This window comes from Corylus avellana, chromosome 2 (genome assembly GCF_965113065.1).
Source record: "Corylus avellana chromosome 2, dhCorAvel1.hap1.2, whole genome shotgun sequence".
NCBI classification, from domain to species: domain Eukaryota; kingdom Viridiplantae; phylum Streptophyta; class Magnoliopsida; order Fagales; family Betulaceae; genus Corylus; species Corylus avellana.
Window position 1 is genome coordinate 35,884,954 of NC_142491.1, and position 19,175 is coordinate 35,904,128.

At 41.2% G+C, this 19,175-nt stretch overlaps 2 protein-coding genes across 4 annotated transcripts; one reads left to right on the forward strand and one right to left on the reverse strand.

The window, feature by feature from the left end:
• The first annotated feature begins 936 nt into the window (after positions 1–936).
• ESD4 (Cysteine proteinases superfamily protein) lies at positions 937–17,632 on the forward strand. 3 transcript variants are annotated; one of them, XM_059594446.2, is made up of 9 exons: positions 937–2,373; positions 2,556–2,632; positions 2,713–2,806; positions 2,952–3,050; positions 3,639–3,731; positions 3,825–3,944; positions 16,432–16,535; positions 16,677–16,749; positions 17,145–17,632. In XM_059594446.2, exons 1-9 carry the CDS (start codon positions 1,558–1,560, stop codon positions 17,205–17,207), a joined length of 1,539 nt encoding a protein of 512 aa, XP_059450429.2. In that variant the 5' UTR covers positions 937–1,557; the 3' UTR covers positions 17,208–17,632. The 3 variants fall into 3 exon arrangements, with proteins under 3 accessions (XP_059450429.2, XP_059450439.2, XP_059450448.2); XM_059594456.2 differs by lacking the exons at positions 16,432–16,535; positions 16,677–16,749; XM_059594465.2 differs by lacking the exons at positions 16,677–16,749; positions 17,145–17,632 and having other exon boundaries at positions 16,448–16,535.
• Positions 14,076–16,425, reverse strand: LOC148587697 (uncharacterized). The gene is made up of 2 exons (XM_088513390.1): positions 14,691–16,425; positions 14,076–14,659 (listed from the first exon to the last, which is right to left on the reverse strand). Exons 1-2 carry the CDS (start codon positions 14,913–14,915, stop codon positions 14,162–14,164), a joined length of 723 nt encoding a protein of 240 aa, XP_088369516.1. The 5' UTR covers positions 14,916–16,425; the 3' UTR covers positions 14,076–14,161.
• Positions 17,633–19,175: the final 1,543 nt, after the last annotated feature.

The window sequence follows — 19,175 nt, forward strand, 5'->3', positions numbered from 1 at the left end:
AGAAACAAAGTCAACTGAGGTCAACTTCCCCTCTCTTCTATTCAAATGGCGATTCAGGCCACAGAGAATATTTGCATGCTTTGAACTTAATAGCCAATGCTTATGTTTCCACTCTAATCTTAACCCTATGAGATAGGTAATGAGGATTCAAGATGAATACATCATACATAACTAAAAATGAGACGTGTTATTCTATTTCAAACTGAATAAAGAACAATTTTTATCTGAAAAGACCATTCACCCATAATTGTAAATAAATTAATCTTGAGACTTGATAATAATTGCTAATGAACTTGGAACTTTGTTGTTGGAGAGAGAGAGAGATTCCCATGATTTTAGACCTTTTTGTTTTTGTGTTCTCACAAATCCCACTTGGGTCCAAGGTAAATCAAGTCCAACATTTTTCTGTTGATTATAGAATATGATCCGAATTCGACACTAGCATTAGTACTTAGAGTAATGCTAAGAATAAGATTTATATTTTTCTTGCGTCTTTTTAAAATTGATGTGACTTTTAAAATTATCATTAAATTTGTGATAAATTATTATTAAATTTTAATCCAATAATAATTACATAAATTTTAAAAGAATACAAAAAAAAAAAAAAAAAAAAAAAAAAACATGAGGGTGATCCCCAGGACCCCAGCATTGCTCCTAGTACTTATTAACCCGAGTTTTGTGTTTTTGTTCCTCAATGGAGTTGGACTAACATCAAATTTACAATTCCTTATTGACTTCTTTTAAGATTTTTTTTTTGTTTGTTGTTCCTTAATATGTTTTTGGAGTATTTTTAATTATTTTAAAAAAATATTTTAATGTGACATAAAATGTAAAAAAAAAAAAAAAATATTCGTCACGACTTGTAAAATCTTAGAACAAAATATTTATATTTATATTGTAAAATCAACCACAAACAATATCAAAATCTATGAAAGATTTACGATGATTCCTGGCGAGTAGTACGAGAACAAGGCATGCGCAAGAAGGAAAAGGGATGATTGTAAACAAAGGAAAAGAATAAAAATGTGTTGTTGTTGAGTCAGCAATGCGTTGGGGACTCGAGAAGGCAACACAATAATAATCACAGGCGATCTTTTTCCAATTGTAATTTGTGCCGCGAAAACAGAGACCCTTCCCCCTCACCCACCTGAACTGAACCCTAACGCAATCGATCGGGAAGTTCTTGATAGATCCGAGCAAACCTGCGAGACCAATACTACCACCTTCAATACCTTCTCCAATCTTTCTCGCCGAAATTTCTTGTGTTTTCATTACGAGTGCACATTCCTGAATTTTGTTTCAAATACGCACCTCAGATGCTCTTTTAGGGTTTTGAATCTTATCAAATTCGCGCCTTTTCGCTCGATTGCCGACATTTTCATACCAATTAATCTTTATCAGCTACGTTTTAGCCTTAAAGCCCTAATTTGGAACCCAATTGCGTCGCTTCTAGGGTTTAACCACAAAACCCTAACTTTTCTGAATTCGACATGGTGGTTCTCTCCGACAATGGTTTTTGGTAAATGGGTTTCCGATTTCTAGGGCTTAGAATTCCCAATGGGTGCCCGAACGAGCAACCGTAAGCGCGGAGACGAGTGCCTGAGCTTCAACCACACGTACCCATCTCAGAACTCCTCAGATTTTCACGTTTCGAAGAGACCCAGATTCTCGTCCATGCACCAGAACCTGGACCGAACCGTTGTGTCCTCGAACAGCACCGTTGCAAGGCTTTCTCGGTACCCTGAAGCTACTCCGCGGCTGGGTAGGGAAGTCCACGCGCCGTGTAGAATTCTCAATTACGGGTTTTCCTCAACAAGTTTGAATCAGAAATCCGGCCCAAGGACTAGTGGGGTTTGTGAAAAGGAGAAGCCTATTGATGAAATGGGGAACATACTGAGTTACAAGTACAATAATGCGAAGAATAGCGCATTGCGAGCTATTCGGCACTTGACAAAGGGGAAGGAGAAGGAGGAAGAGGTGATTGATGTGGATACGGATAATGAAAAGGGCAGTGGAGGCGGCGGAGTCTCCGAAGATTCGAGTATTGAGGAGGTTGAGGTTGTTAATGGGGTGGTGGTCAATGTGCAGGAATTGGATGCTAAGACAATGGATAGAGGGCTTTTTCCCTCGTCGTCTTCTGCGGTTTCAGACTTGACGAATGGGAATTTGAGAGTGGACAATGAGGAGAAGATGTTAGATTCTTTGTCGCTGAATCACGAGCGGGATTTGTCGAGCGTCTCCGCTTACAAGAAGTTGCTGGAGTCCGTGGAAAAGCGGACTTCAAAATTGAGAAACCTGAGTTTTGAGATTGAGGTGAATGAGAAGCGTCGGTCTATTTTTCAGTTGTTGCGTCCAGCAGCGAAACCGGTAGAGGTGAAGTTCTTTTACTTGCTCTATGTTAAGAAGTGCTTTTTCGGTTAGTCTTTAGAATTGAATTCCTGTGTAAGCTTGAATGTGGTTCCAAATGCTGATGAGATAGTATTATAATGGTTTATATCGTTTTGTTATACTTGGTCTTTTCTTTTTTCACAAGTTATATTTTGTTGAATTTTCAGAAAGTGCCGCGAGAACCTTTTGTTCATCTTACGAAGGAGGAAGAGGCTGATGTTGAACGTGCATTTAATTCCAATAAGTATGGTTTGATAGAAATGTTTTTTGTAATTGAAATGGGTTTCGTTGTTAGTGTAACATTATTGGGGTGTACACCTACAGGCGGAAGGTCTTAGCCACTCATGAAAACTCTAACATTGAGATCACAGGAGGAATTTTGCAGTGTCTTAGACCAGGTGCATGGTTGAATGATGAGGTAATCATTGGTATTTCATTGATATCTTTTTGTTGACAGCCATGGCGAAGGGTTTTGTTATTTGGTAACAGTGGGTGGGGACTAACTGGTTTTGCTGAGCTGGTTATGTAGTTTCTTGATATGTATGTTCTTTCTTCTTTTGCAGGTCATAAATGTGTACCTTGAGTTGCTGAAAGAGAGGGAAAATAGAGAGCCACAAAAATTCTTGAAGTGCCATTTCTTCAACACATTTTTCTATAAGAAGGTTGATAATTTATATTCCTCCTTGTTTCTTCAATTTTGGTAAACTTAGTTTTATTTTTACGAATCACTTCATTGACCACCTGCAACGTTGCATTCATTTTTCTGAGGATTTATAGATGGTACTCTTTGCATTTGGCCTTTATGCATAGTGAGTTATGTTTTAGTCTTTGAAGTTGAAGATATTTTTTGCCCTCCTTCTTTTTTTTTTTTTTTTTTTTTATGGCGATCTAGTTTTTGATCATCATTTTTATTTAAACTATCTTTCTTGGTTCTTAGTTTCTAGTTGGTAAGCATTTGAAGATCAATTCCAATTACCTACTTTATAAGCTTATATGTCTCTCTTTAAAATATTCTGGTAGCATCATATTCTATCATTTTATTGCCTAATTATGACCATGCTCCATATCCGCTCTCAAATAAAATGTTGTTTTTCAAATTTCGCACTATAATCTCAGCAATCTGTCCTTCCCCCTTTTTTATATGTTTCCCATTTCTGTTCTCACTACTGCTGTTTGGTTTAATTCATCTTATTGCGATTTTCTCTGGTGTTAATATTCATGCCTTGCTTAACCTGGCTGTTAATGCCCAGTTAATAAGCGGGAAGAATGGCTATGATTATAAATCTGTCAAAAGATGGACTAGCCAAAGGAAATTGGGATATAGCCTCATTGAGTGTGACAAAGTAATTCACTATTCCCTCCTTTTTTCTCCACACAGACACACATATTTATTGGTCATGCTTGAAATTTAAATTGTTTTCTTTCATTGTGCTCAGATATTCGTCCCTATACACAAAGAGATACATTGGTGCTTGGCAGTTATAAATAAGAAAGACGAGAAATTCCAATATCTTGATTCACTCGGAGGGATGGACACCCAAGTGCTGAAAGTATTGGTATGCTTTTTGGTCCTTCCCTGTTCAGCTTTACATTTATATGCTGATGTCATGCTATTAAGTTATAAGAACTATATATATTCCAGCACCAGGAAATGATCCCTAGCCACATTCCCTCTCTTCTTTTCCCCACCTCCTTTGGGTAGTAAAATAGTTTTATGGAAATTCTCTTCCAACTAAGCTACTGTCCAGCCATGTTCCTGTTGGACTGTGAAATTCTTTGTGTAATTTATAAATGAAGCAAACATAGTGAAATCAGGATCAACCAGTAGATGCCACCAAGCCAACAGGTGTTGTGCTGGTATCCACCATATACTTCTACCATAGTGCCACTTCCCACCAACACCTGCTGTCAGCAGTTGCTGCCTCCATGACCATCACCTGCATGCCACTTGCACCTCACATGGTGCCATCATTACCTTTTGGCAGCCCCTACCCCCACCAAAGCTGCTCTTGCCATCATCATCACCTTGACAACTGCCAGCACTAGCACGACAATTGTTGTCATCATAATCGCCATGGCGCTCCAGCAATATATCACAACTTTCAATGCGCATCTGAATTGGGAAATTTCAAGATCATGGGATTTTGATTCCTTCATTTTTAATTTGTGAACTAAAACCATGGCATAGCCATTGACAAAATAAAATAAATTGTTTCAGAATTTCTACTGGTAAGCCTTTTTTATTTTATTTTTTTCCTACCCTAAGCAAAGTAGAGGATTATTGGCTACTGCTTCTCCATTTATGATGAGCTAGCAAGTATTATTTGCTAAATCAGTGATGAGTTTCTACTAAAGGCAACACATTTGACATTTTATTTTTATAAGTAATGATTAACATTAATGTCTTATGTTTAAATGGAACTTCATGTACATTGATAAGCATATTTTGCATTGTCATCTCTGTTGAAGATGCATTGTCATCCTAGTACGCCACCAAGGCCTCTTTGTCACGAGCTATTCCATAAAGTTATAGGAATGAGGAGTTCAGAGCCGCTTCTCCGCACTACATGTCATGCCAAAATCATATGTGGGATTCATCCCCAACCTTGAAGGAGACAAGGTTGGAGAAATACTCCTCCAAATACACACCCGTAGGGCCCTCGAGCTTCCTCTGCATACCAACCCCCTCTCTGGACCTCATACTTCTTAGCAATCACCTGTCTCCATAGAGAATTCTCCTTGGCTATTTACCAAGTAGAGCTTTATTGAATGACATGAGATTTTTAACACCCGACCCTAAGCTCAAATAGTCTTCCAATTCACTCAATCACCCGTCCCTAAGGATTGGGGAGCAAATTGTCTTCCAATTCACCAAGTGAAACTTAGACTCATTGCCTGGTCCATCCCAAAGAAGGTCTCTTTGAAGATGCTCCATTCTCCTAGCAATGCCTGTTGGTAATGGGAAGAGGGATAAGAAGTACGTAGGTAAACTGGATAATGTACTCTTGGCTGGAGTTAGGCGACCTCCCTGAGACAAGTAGATGTTATTCCAGCTAGCTACCTTTTTTTTTCCATTTTCTCAACTACCCCATCCCAAATAGCTTTTGACTTGAAAGAAGCACTCAGAGGAAGACCCAAATATTTCAGGGGAAGAGAAGAGATACTACAATTGAGAATATTGGTTAGCTGTTCCTTATGCAGAATCTCCACTACTGCAACTAATTCAAATTTTTGTAAATTGACCTTTAAGCCCAATCTGGCCTCGAAACATGGGAGAATGAGACCCAAGTTATAGATTTGATCATGATCTGCATCACACATAATAAGTGTATCATTTGTAAACAAAAGGTGTGATATTCCTAGGGGGCAGCGTTATGGATGTTTACCTGAAATCCTGATAAATAACTCCCAACTATAGTCCTAGAGAACTTCCTGCTAAGAGTGTCCATGACAAACATGAAGAGGAGGGGGGAGAGTGGGTCCCCTTGGCGAAGGCCCCAAGAACTACCAAAGAAACCATGCAGGCTACCATTAATCACGATGGAGAAGCGGGCCATGGAAATACAAGCAAATATCCATTTCCTCCATTTAGTATCAAAACCACAACGCCCTAAGACATAGGAGAGGAACTCATAGTTGACATGGTTGTAAGCCTTTTCCAAGTCCAGCTTGCAAATAATACCTGGAATTCCCAATTTCAACATGTTGTCCAGGCTTTCATTAGCTATAAGAACCTTGTCTAGAATTTGTGTCCACCCCATAAAGGCGTTCTGACTATTCAAAATGAGCTCTCCTAACATCTGGTTTATTCTAATAGCAAGTATTTCGCCATGATTTTTTAAACACTTCCCACCAGGCTGATAGGTCTGAAATCCCTTCCAGCTATCCAATCTTCTTAGGGATGAGAGCAATAAAGGTAGCATTGAGGCTCTTCTCGCACACCTTATTGTTAGAAATAAAAAGGATAGATGCACAAGCAATAGTCTTTTACTTATCAAAAAAAAAAAAAGATGCACAAGCAATAGTCTTCTCGTTACAACTGTTAGGTTGAAAGAGGTAAAACAAAGTGAATAAAAATAGAAAGTAAAATATTACGGGTGAAATCAGAGATATTGTGCATAAAACTCCTCTAAATAATTCATTGGGTAAAACTTTTAAATAGACTACAAATAAAACATTCATTCCTAAAAACAAGGACCCACTTAACCACTACTAAAATAACACGGAGCATTAAATAACTAAAACTCCTAAATTAAAGGACTCAACTTGCAACATGATAGACTAACAAACAGATAATGCTCACTAAGAAATAGGGACATTAACACACTACTCACATAACAAGCTAAGAAATAGGAACACTTTCTGCATTATTTCTAACACTCCCCCTTAATGTAGAATGTTTACAACTTCTAACAAATCTCAAATTGAATGAATTTATTTGAAAGAATGGGCTTTTTGAATATATCTGCAAGCTCGTCATTTGTAGCTTCTTGCTCATGTTGCTTCATGTCTTCTAATATTCTCCTTCGCCAAACAACTTGACAAGCTATTGAAGTTATAGCAAAATTATTTGTCTCAGCTTCAGCAGATAACAATGCAGTAGATAGTTGCTTCTTTGAACTCCAAGCAATTATTCTTGAACCAAGGTTGGAGATGTATCTCGTCATGCTTCAGCAATCATCCAATAAAACTGCCCAATTAATATAAAAAAAAACCAAATAGTTCAAAACTGTTAACATTAGTATGCCAAAGACTATAGGAGCATGTGTCCTTCACATATCTCAGCACCCTTTTGGCAACACCATAATGAAGCTTGCTAGGACTTTGCATGAACCTTGACAAGAGACATGTAGCTTGCATTATATCCAGCCTGCTATTCAGTAGATACAATATACTTCCAATCAAACTTCGATAAGCGCCAACAACAACCTTTTCTTCTCCATCATTCAAACTAAACTTCTGATTGGTGTTCATAGAAGTCTCCATTGGGTTGCAATCATGCATCCCAAGCCTTTCAAAAAGATCACTTCCTTACTTCCTTTGAGACGTACAAATTTCTTCTTCACATTGTTGAATTGAAGGCAAACCTTCCACCTTAAGTGCTTGCTTTTCCCCAGCAAGATTGAGAGGAAATATTTTGTTTTTAACCATAGGGATATGGACTAACAAATCCTGCTTGGTTTTGTTTTTATACAAATAACATGATAAATCTTCAAACACAAGAGAATAACCTTCTTCTACAAATTGCCCCACACTTAACAGATTTGAATCCAAATCAGGAACATACAAAACATTGTATATGATGTCCATTCCACATGAGTTTAGCTTTATATTACCTTTGCCATGTGCTGAACGTATGGTTCCATCACCCATCTTCACTTTGCTTGTCACAGATTTATCCAAGTTAGTGAAGGCTTCCAAATTGGCTGTCATGTGATTACTACACCCACTATCAATATGCTAATCATTTGGCGTACATTCTTTAGTAGAATAATACGCAAGAAACAAACTTTCTGTTTTATCTTTCTCTTTTTCTTCAACAAAGTTTGCTTGTTTTTCTTTGAGCCTACAATACCTCTCTATATGGCCATAATTTTTTTTGATAAGTAATAATGCATTAAGAGCGCAGAGGGGCGCAACCCTAGTACACAGGAAGTATACAAAGGAGCGACTAAGTAGGGGAGAAAGAAGAAGAGAACAAAGAGAGAAAATCAGGAAAATCAATCACTAAAGGAGCAAGCCATCCTGCTGTCCATGTGAATAAAGTGTACAAAAAGAAGTGAATAAGATCCTCTAGGTTCCTCGACAAATCCTCGAAGCATCTCGCATTCCTTTCCTTCCAAAGACACCATAGAAGACACAAGGGAGCCATCTTCCAAACCACCGCACTACTAGATCTACCTCCCGCCCACCAACTGGCAAACATCTCCATGACGCTTCTAGGCATAACCCAACTCAAGTTAAAGCGAGAGAAGATGACCTCCCACAACTTGCGCGCGACCCCACAATGAAGGAAGAGATGATCCACAGACTCCCCATCCACCTCACACATGCAACAACGATTAACCACAACAATACCTCTCTTCCGAACATTATCCAGAGTGAGATTTCCCAAGAGCGGCCGACCAAGCAAAAAACGCCACTCGCAAAGGAGCCTTAGTACGCCAAATCCTTCTCCAAGGGAACTGATTAGGCTCCTTAAGGGCAAGCCTCTTGTAGAAAGTGCGGACCTCAAACTTCCCTTTCCTTGAAGGAATCCACCACATACGGTCAACCCCTTCCCCCCGGATCGGAGACGAATACAAGAGTGAGAAGAAAGAGGCTAAGGCCAACTCCTCCCAATCATGGATACTACGGGTAAAAGTAACGTTCCAGTGCACCATCCCATTTACACACTCCCGAATATCCGCAATGGAGGCATCCTTGTTGCGGGCTATAATAAAAAGGCCCGGAAAAGCATCTTTGAGGGGCGTCTCGCCACACCAACAATCCTCCCAAAATTTGACCTTCCCCCCCAAACCGGGAACTAATCTGAAGTGGCACCGAAACGACCTCCAAACCCCACAAATGAATTTCCATAGCCCCACCCCATGCGTTCCACGAGGAACATTTGAACGCCAACCACCCCAAACCACCCCATACTTAGCCACCAAGATACTTCTCCACCAAGCTTCTTCTTCATTTGCAAATCTCCATAACCATTTCCCCAAGAGGGCTTGGTTGAAAAGGCGCAAGCTCCGAATCCCTAGACCTCCCTCAGAAATCGGAGAGCAAACCTCGTGCCAACTGACCAAATGGAATTTGGGTTCATCCTTGAAACCTCCCCATAAAAAATCCCGTTGAATCTTCTCAATACGGTTCGCCACGGAGATAGGGATGGGAAACAGGGACAGAAGATAGGTGGGCAAGTTGGATAAGGTGCTCTTGATGAGAGTGAGCCTCGCCCCCTTGGACAAATAAGAACGCTTCCACGAGGCCAACCTTCTAGCAATTTTCTCCACCATATCATCCCAAACAGCCAACTGCTTGAAGGAAGCCCCTAACGGAAGACCCAAATACTTCAAGGGAAGCGAGCTAGTGCCACAACCCAAAACGCCGGCCAGCTCATCCGTCTCAACTGAATCTCCGACTGGAACCAAAACAGACTTGGCCCGGTTAATCTTTAGCCCGGAAACCGCCTCAAAGCCTATGCTGAGAGCTTTAATAAATCTAACATGTTCCGGTTCTGCCCCACAAAACACCAAAGTATCGTCAGCAAAAAGAAGGTGGGAGATCGACACCCGCTCATGCTCCCTGGCACCCACATAGAACCCATTGATGAAACCCCTGCTGATGGAGGCATTAATCATCCTACTAAAAGCCTCCATGACCAAGATGAACAAAAAAGGCGATAGAGGGTCACCTTGTCTAACCCCACGCGAGCTCACAAAGAAACCGGAGGGCGAACCATTGATCAACACCGAGAACCGCACGGACGAGATGCAATGCTCAATCCAAGAGCACCATTTGTCGCCGAATCCACACCTTCTTAAAAGATAGAGTAGAAACTTCCAGTTCATATGATCATAAGCCTTCTCCATATCCAACTTACACAAGAGGCCGGGGTCCCCGGTTCTGAGACGACTGTCCAGGCATTCATTGGCAATAAGCACCGAATCCAAAATATGTCTACCTTTGACAAAAGCGTTTTGCGGATTGGATATGACCCGATTCATGACTCCCCGCATTCTGTTGGCTAAGACCTTCGCAATTATCTTATAAATCCCTCCCACAAGACTAATAGGACGGAAGTCCTTCAAATCGGAAGCCCCATGCGACTTCGGAATGAGAGCAATGAAAGTAGCATTGAGGCTTTTTTCGAACTTACCTCGATCATAGAACTCCCCAAAAACAGCCATGACGTCCTTTTTGATCACCTCCCAACAATCCTGAAAGAAAGCCATAGAAAAACCATCCGGGCCTGGAGCCTTGTCCCTATCCATTTTTTTGACCACCTCCCACACCTCCCTCTCCTCAAAAGAAACTTCTAGGCTAGAAGACTCTTCCTTCTCCAACCTATCAAATTGAAGATTGTCCAACCTTGGTCTCCAACTTAGGGTCTCTGTGAAAAGAGACTCATAAAAGCGAGTAATATGAATACTAATAGCCTCTTGATTAGAGGTAGTAGTTCCATGAATGTTCAAAGACTCAATGTAGTTCTGTCTACGGTTGGCATTAGCGATCCGATGGAAGAATTTAGTACACTTGTCACCCTCTTTCAACCAACGGATTCTTGATTTTTGTCTCCAACTAATTTCTTCTTGAAGGAGAGAGATTTCTAACTCCCTAGCAAGCACCTTTTTCTTCTCAATCTCTTCCGCGGATAACCCTCTTTCTTCCTCCACCCTATCTATAGCTTTGAGATCTTCCATACGATCCTTGATCCGAACCCCCACATTGTCAAAATCTTGCGTATTCCATCTCCTTAAATCCCACTTTAGAGCTTGCAACTTCTTTGAAAGGATGAAACTCGGCGTACCCTGAAAATGATACGAGTCCCACCAGCTGCGCACTTTGTCCACAAATCCCTCCACTCTAAGCCACATGTTCTCAAACTTGAAAGGCCTTTTACCACCCTCATGAGAGCTACAATCCAAAATAATAGGAGCATGATCGGAGCAAACCCGAAGCAACCTCTTTTGGCGCAAGTCCGGATGGCGGACTTCCCAATCCGGGGTCACAAGAAAGCGATCAAGCCTAGACCAAGAATTGTTGTTTGACCAAGTAGAAATACCCCCCACTAAGGGAAGGTCCATGAGGCCCTGATCCGAGATGAAATCGCCAAAATTCCTCATAGCCGACCGAGAATGAGCACCCCTAGACCTTTCACTAGAATAAAGAGTGACATTGAAGTCCCCACCAATACACCACGGGACGTCCCAGCAACTCATAATCCCTGCCAATTCCTCCCAAAGTAAACGCCTAGCAATAGCTCTGTTAGGACCATAAACCCCCGCAAACGCCCACTCGAAACCATCCTCAATATTCTTGAAAGAACAAGCCGCCACATGCCTTCCCAACGCTATATCTACCTTCTCCACAGCTCTCTTGTCCCACATGAGCAATATACCCCCCGAAGCCCCAATGGAAGGAACACAACACCACTCCACATACGGGCAACCCCATAAGCTCCTCACTAAATTATACGAAAAGAACTCCATCTTAGTCTCTTGGAAACAAACAACATCAGCCTTCCAACTTCTAAGCAAATTTCTAACCCTCAACCTTTTATCCCTCTCATTCAAACCTCTCACATTCCATGAAAGAATTTTCAGCTTCATGATTTAACTCGACTGGCCCTCCCCTTATTTCTTTCCCTTGATGAATGCTCCAGAAAATTTACAGAGGACTGCAAACTAATAAGCTCCCTCTTGCCTTTTTTGACAATAGGAGTGCCCACTGCCCTCTCCACTTCTTTGCCTCTGTTGTCAGCCATAAGCCCCCCAATGGTCTCCTCAAGCTTACCTTCCTCACCATCACAAGTTAGGCCAACTTCCTTACAAGCCTGGATGATAAAAATTTTCTCCTGCACCTCCAATTGTGTCTCCTGAATAGAATCTGGGACAAAAGACTCCTGATTGCTAGAACTCACCTCTTCTGTAGGATCTCCAACCATATTATCCGCCTGTGATATGCCACACCCCATCTCCTTACCCAGAAGACCCTTCCCAGAATCACCCTGACACCCTCCCAAACCAACCTTCTCACCGACACTGGTAGCAGGCCCAGAGAGTTCCGGAGACACCCCACTGCTGGGGTGCTTACCCAGAATCCCAGAAACAGCGACCCCCAAGACCCCCTTACGATCACCTTGGTCGACCAGCCCCTTCTCCAGAGTGGATAGAGGCCCCTGCCACTTCATCGGTGAAGCCATCGACACTGTAAACTCAGCCAAGGAGTCCGCCGAAGCTGTATCACCCAATGTGTCGACCCTTATCGGGCTCGCCGCCCCCTCACCGGACACATCTTCCTTAGTCGGCACCTCTGCCGGAGAAGTGGTTGCTAACTCCCGGGCCGGAGCAACCTCCCTGTCGCAGGACAACAGCCTCTCCACAGAATGGGCATAGATACTGGCGACACCCACCAAAGACTTTGGGTCTCCCTTCAAATAGTCCAGCTCACCGGCCGGAGGCGCCGAAACTTGATCACTGGATGTCGGCGCCTCTGCCGGAGACGAAGCGCCAGTTTGCGCGATAGACCCGGCATGGAGCACCCTGTCGCGAGGCATCGGCCTAATCTCGGGACTACCGGCGAGGTCCACCGGAGCTAGAAGTCCACCCGACGAACACTCCGGCATGTCCACCAGCTTCGCACCACCATTCGATGTCTCCCCTTGCTCCACGGGCCGGACAGCTTTTCTCCTGAAATAGGTCTTAACCGGATGGTATCTCTTACCATGCTTGGGCCTACCCCAGAAGACCTTCCTGGGCTGGGCTATTTCCCCTCCTGCTAGCCCATAAGCTCCCGAACCCCCAGGCCTAGGTAGAGCACTCAGGCCTTCCACAAAACTGATAGTCCTCTCCAATCTGTCGAGCCCCACGTCGACCTCGCCTCTCAGTCTTACCAACGTCTCCTTTGCATTAATTAAGTCTTCTTTAACACGAAACCAGGCTTGCACGACAGGGCTACCTGCCCCCTCCCATCCCTTCGCCTGATCAGCACCGCAAACCGAGACTGGCAGACTCGACGTGGTGATCAACCTGCTCGCCTGAACCGGAAACCTACTCCCCGGAGCTCCGCCGAGAAGACCCAGTGTCTCCCCTGCCTTTGGATTGCTCGTTCCCTCCCCATACAAACTCTGATTCATCTTCGGACCCTCCATGCCGCCCCTGTCCGACCTCCCTGCGGCTAGGGACTCATGCAGACCCTCCCCCTGAGTATCCGAAAGCTGGTCTTGCTTATTCTTCCCTATAGAAGCCTCCTTCAACCACCTTGGGACCCTGGCAATTGGCTCAGTGAAGGTATCGAAGCAGTCCTCTGTCCTCTGCAGCGATGACCCCATAACTTCCGCGTAGCTCCTCCTTCTCCCCCCTACATCATTTTTCTTAATAACGTCCCTAACCTCCCTAGGCTCACACAAGGAAAGCTTGGCGAAGTGCACCTCCGTAATGAGACGTTTCCATCCTTGACCATGACGTCCTTCTGGTATAAAGACCGAGCCACTCCTATGCCTCCCATCAAATTCTTCAATAGTCAGGAACCTCCCATGTCTGTTAGCACATTTCTGTGCAATTATCCGTGGATACCTTGCTCTGGATTGGTCCCAAAAAACCTCAGAAGAATCCACTGCCACCAGGTCCTCAACAATTCGTGCCAACCACACCACCTCATCCTTGTGCAAGAAGATGGTTTTTTGTTTCCTATTGCCTCTTTCGAATATTCTCACCCCTGAAACCCCACTCTTAATCAGAAATTCGAAAGATTTGGACTCCACATTCCACTTTCTCGACATAGCCATACCGCTCCCTAGATCACCAGCAAAAAACTAGACCCCCAACCAGTAACCACGCGCCACCTACGCGCCTAATCTCAGGCGAAGTTGGAAGAGAGAGAAGAGAGAGAAGAGAGCATTCTCAAAAGTTCCCAGTATATAGGGTTGTTTGTCATTATTGAGAAGAGAGCATTCTCAACTATATGGCCATAATTCTTACAATAATAATATTGGGGCTTTTGGTAACAATTTTAACCTTCATCACCAGCTTCAACTTGTCTTCCATTATGATATTGGTAGTCGTTACTTGAATGTCCACCTCTTCGACCACCTCTTTTTCCACGAAAAAAAAAGGACTCCACACCCTCTTGTGGTTGAAACCTTGCCGGTAGACTCATTAGTCTCACCACTTGTTTTGCCTTTAGAAAACTGCAATTTTGTATAAAATGCATTTTCTATAGAATTTTCTTCATATCTTTTCATCTTGTCTTCATGAGATTGCAGGGAACCAAATAATTCATCAACTGTTAACACACTTAAATCCTTAGATTCTTCTATGGTAGCGACCACATGGTCATACTTCATAGGCATACTTCTCAAAAAAATTTCAACAACTTTTTGATCAGATAAATTTTCACCAAATTTTCTGATTTGATTCACAATGTCTAGCATATTAGAGAAATAATCATGCATAGACTCACCTTCTTTCATTATCAAACTTTCAAAATTTCTGCGAAGAGTTTGAAGTTTGATGGTCAATACCTTGATACCCATTTTGTAATGCATCTCAAGCATGCTTCGACTTTGTTGCAGTAGCAATTCAAGGAAAGATGGATTCATCCACAATTTGTTGAATGAAAAACAACGCCTTGGCATCTTTCTTCTGAATATCTCTGAGAGTGTCTATGGAAACACCAGTTTCTACATAGCCTTTCTCTACTAAATCCCATAGGTCTTGGGAAATAAAGAGAGTCATCTTTGCGCTCCAAATGTCATACCCAGCTCCTTGAAAGAGTGGGAGTGATGGCTGTGAGGGGTTAATACCGTTGCTTGCCATGAATCTAGCTTTGATACCAGATGTTAAAAATAAAAAGGATAGATGCACAAGTAATAGTCTTTTCTTTACAACTGTTAGGTTGAAAGAGGTAAAACAAAGTGAATAAAAATTGGAAGTAAAATATTATAGGTGAAGTCAGAGATATTGTGCATAAAACTCCTCTAAATAATTCATTGAGTAAAAAATTTAAATAAACTACAAATAAAACACTCATTCCTAAAAACAAGGACCCACTTAACCACTACTAAAATAACATGGAGCATTAAATAATTAAAATTCCTAAATTAAAGGACTCAACTTGCAACATAATAGACTAACAAACAGATAATGCTCACTAAGAAATAGGGACATTAACACACTACTCACATAACAAGTTAAGATATAGAAACACATTCTGCATTATTTCTAACACTTATGCTCATGAAAGTTATGAAAGACGTGCATAAGATCATCCTTTATTATGGCCCAACAAGACCCAAAAAACAAAGCAATCGTGAAGCCGTCAGGGACTGGCACCTTGTCACCATCCATACTGAGCAATGCCTGAAGAACTTCTCTTGAAACCATCCATACTAAGCAGTGCCTGAAGAACTTCTCTTGAAACGGTCTCTCCAACCAATCTGTTTCTATAGAGTCTAAACAGGGAAACTCCAAGCCATTAAATTTGGGGTGCCAAGGAACTATAACGGTAAAGAGATTCTTGTAATACTGAATGATTGTATCTTTGATTGCCTCTTGATTGGAAGTAACAATGCCATCGATGCGAAGACTGGAATAAAGTTGTTTCTCTTGTGAGAGTTGGCAAGGTAGTGAAAAATTCTCGTGTGATGATCCTCTTCCTTTAAAGAAGTCGCCCTAGACTTCTGTCTTCAACTGGCTTCTTGCATAAGGGCAACATTTTCCAAATCTGCTTTCACCGTAGCCCTCTTGACTTTCTCCTCTTCTACAAGAGATATATCTTCTTCTAAATAATCAGGAACCTGGATCTCCTCTAGTAGAGACTTCTTCCTCTCTACATTTTCGAAGAATTCCTTCCAGCGTTTCAAGTCAAGTTTCATCCATTTTAGTTTATTAGCTAAAACAAAACGGGGAGTACCAAAGAACTGATATGGATCCCACCATTGTTTTACCATATCTACAAAGCCCTTTGCTTTCAGTCATTTGTTCTCAAATTTAAATGAGCATGATCCTCTGGAGATACCTCCGCATAAGATCATCCTTTGTGCACGTTTCTTAGGCAAACATTTCCCATCTGATCCTTAAAAGTTTTATTAGGGCATGTCAAACTGTTAAAGGACACTTGATTTTGTCATGAGTATGGCCCACTGCGTAAACAATTTATAAATTCTTAGAACTTGCGCTGTAGATTAACTTTAGGATGTGCACACCTCCCAGCTATTACCCTCTCTATGGAAATAGTAATGTCTCACACATTAATGGTGGTACGTCTTTGTCTGAAGGAAAACAAGTTTGAGGAACTCATTGAGGTTTGCAGCTAATGTTACTCATTCTCCAGGCTAAATATTTTGTAGATGAGGTGAAAGACAAGAGTGGAAAAGACATCAATGTAAGTTCCTGGAAACAAGAATTTGTTGAAGACCTCCCTGAACAGGAGAATGGGTGCGTATCCACATATTTTATGCCATCCTTGCATCTTCCTTAGAAAGTCACTTCCTGAAAAGTTTTATGAATTTATTACAGTAAGCAAAGAGAGATATTGCTCATTGAAACACTTTTCTGAATGAATTTTTGCTAAAACAGGTTCGACTGTGGCGTGTTCATGATCAAATATGCTGACTTTTACAGCAGAGGTATTGGCCTCTGTTTCAACCAGGTAAGGTCAATTGAGAAAATGCTTCTCATGCATGACAGTTACAGCTGTATAATTGGTTGCGTATGTTCCCCATGATTGCATCAATTGTTTTTAGGGGTGGGGGGAAGAGGAAATTTGCCAAAAAGTTATTGCTTAGGGAAATATCTTTTAACTGATATGGATGATATGGGTCGAGGCAATGGCTTCCCACTAATGGCCCCATTCTTGGTGGTTAGTTTGTCTCTGTATGCAATACGAAAACAATGAAGCCTAGTATATGAAGCATAGAAACACCCTTTCAACCATGAACCCAATGAAAATATTTCCTCTCCTATTTAAATTGCTACATACTTGCATCAATGAGTCTAAATCAGTTATTGATTACAACTGAATCTCTGTTTTTCTTTTCCTTGTAGGGACACATGTCCTACTTTCGGCAGCGGACTGCAATGGAGATTCTTAGATTGAAAGCCAACTAGTAGAAACTTCCAACCTGCTGTACCCCTTTGAAATGAGCAATTAGCTAGTAACAGTTTTCCATCATTAAATGATGAGTATGAAATTGGTGGCCTTTGTCAAGAAAAGATGCCTTCATTATCCTGGTAAGGTGACTTCGGAACGGCGTCGCCGGTAGTGTACTAGTCTGGAGTGGTAGCTTGTATATACCATACAAGAGTGAGCCATTATTGAAGGGTTAATTTGCAAGCTATAGGTTATGTATTGATAATTTTCACTTGCAACATCCAAGAATATTTCTTAGAACCTTTTTCCCTCCCTCTCTAAGCCTGCGTTCTGCTCAGTGATCGAAGGCATTCATTGCCTATTTTTTGTATTGGAGTTGATTTTGCAAGTGTAATCGTGAGTTTCAAATGCTCAAGAAAATGAGAAATCCTTGTTTGGTGTATTCTGGCGAGAGCCTGGTTTGGTGTTTCCTTTGTTATTCTAACGGCTTGCTGTCGATGATAATTTGTGCGTTCGGATTTCTTATTCAATCTTTGCTCAATAAGAGTCCCAGGTATGCCTGTCTGATCCCATTTATTGAATTTTTTCGAAACTTACCAAAAAAAAATACTAGTGCCAGGTATGCCTTTGCTTTCTGGGGGTTTTTGTATGCAATGGATGCATTTTCCCAGCACAGTTTGGCAGGGATATGGGCCGTGACCCTTAAAGCTACTTCTGTATTGTATTATGCAGCAAATTGGCAAGGCTTACTGTGTTCATCTAATGGATATATATATATATAACTCTGTTACATCTTTTTTGTTTGTATAGCATTGCTTTCCGAGCCTCTGTGGAGCTGACATGTGTAGCTTCTGTTGGAGGCCACAAGATCCGGTTTACACCTTGAACCTCATAAAAGTTATTTTCTGCGACTACAATCATTGCAAAGGACATTTGAGAATGCAAATAAGTGAACGTAGCTAGAAATGGTCATTTCTGGTTTACCATTTTCCCGATTACACCAGAATTTTTATTTTATTTTATTTATTTTATTTTTTTATTTTTTATTTTTTATTTTTTTATTTTTTTATATATAAAGCAGATGTTGCGCAATCAATTTCATCTGCATTTACATCATGTTAAAATGTAAAAGAATGCTACAGGAGGATTAATGAGTGGCATTTTCCTTGGGTTTCACCGCCAAATACTATCAGACTCATTTGTTAGAGAGGTGCCAATTTCCAAACATGCTAATATGGTAAGGAAAGGTCGACGTCAAATATGCTAGAAAAATGAGGTGAAAATAAGAGGCTTCGAGTTTCTTTTACCCCAATGTTTTCTTATGTCGGTCCTCAAACCAATTTACGATCACTGAGATGAATCATCTCACACAACCTATAAGATATGGGCACGTTCCGAAGGCTCCCTCCCACCATTGGACATAAATTTCCTGGTTTGAAGAAAATTTTCAACAAACCAACTTCTAAGAGTAACGTGTTCTTACTTGGTATGTGAAAATCACAGTTTTTTAATAGCATGTAATGTGTTCTTAGTATGTGAAAATCACATAATTTTTTAATAGCATGTGAGAATCTAACCGTAATGTGTTCTTAGTGTGTGAAAATCACATAAATTTTTTAATAGCATGTGCTTCTCACGTGCTTTTTTTAATAACTTGAAAACATGTCATTTTTAGATGCTAGTTTGTAAAAGTTTCCTACCCACCAAAATTTGTAGGAAATTTGTCTCTCGCCACTATACCAAAATGAACGGACGACAAGCAAGGATGGGAACACTTTCAGCAATGCATGATAATTGCAAAAGAATTATTGTGAAAAAACAAAAACAGTCGCATCCACCAAGGTGCAGTTGGTTAAATCAAGAACCAGGATGGAAAATACGTGCACGGTTTGAAATTTGCCACAAATTACTGTCAAATATCAGTTTTGTGCTTACAATTGAATGAGTAAATTCTTCAATACTCCCGATGCAACCATAAGGGAGGA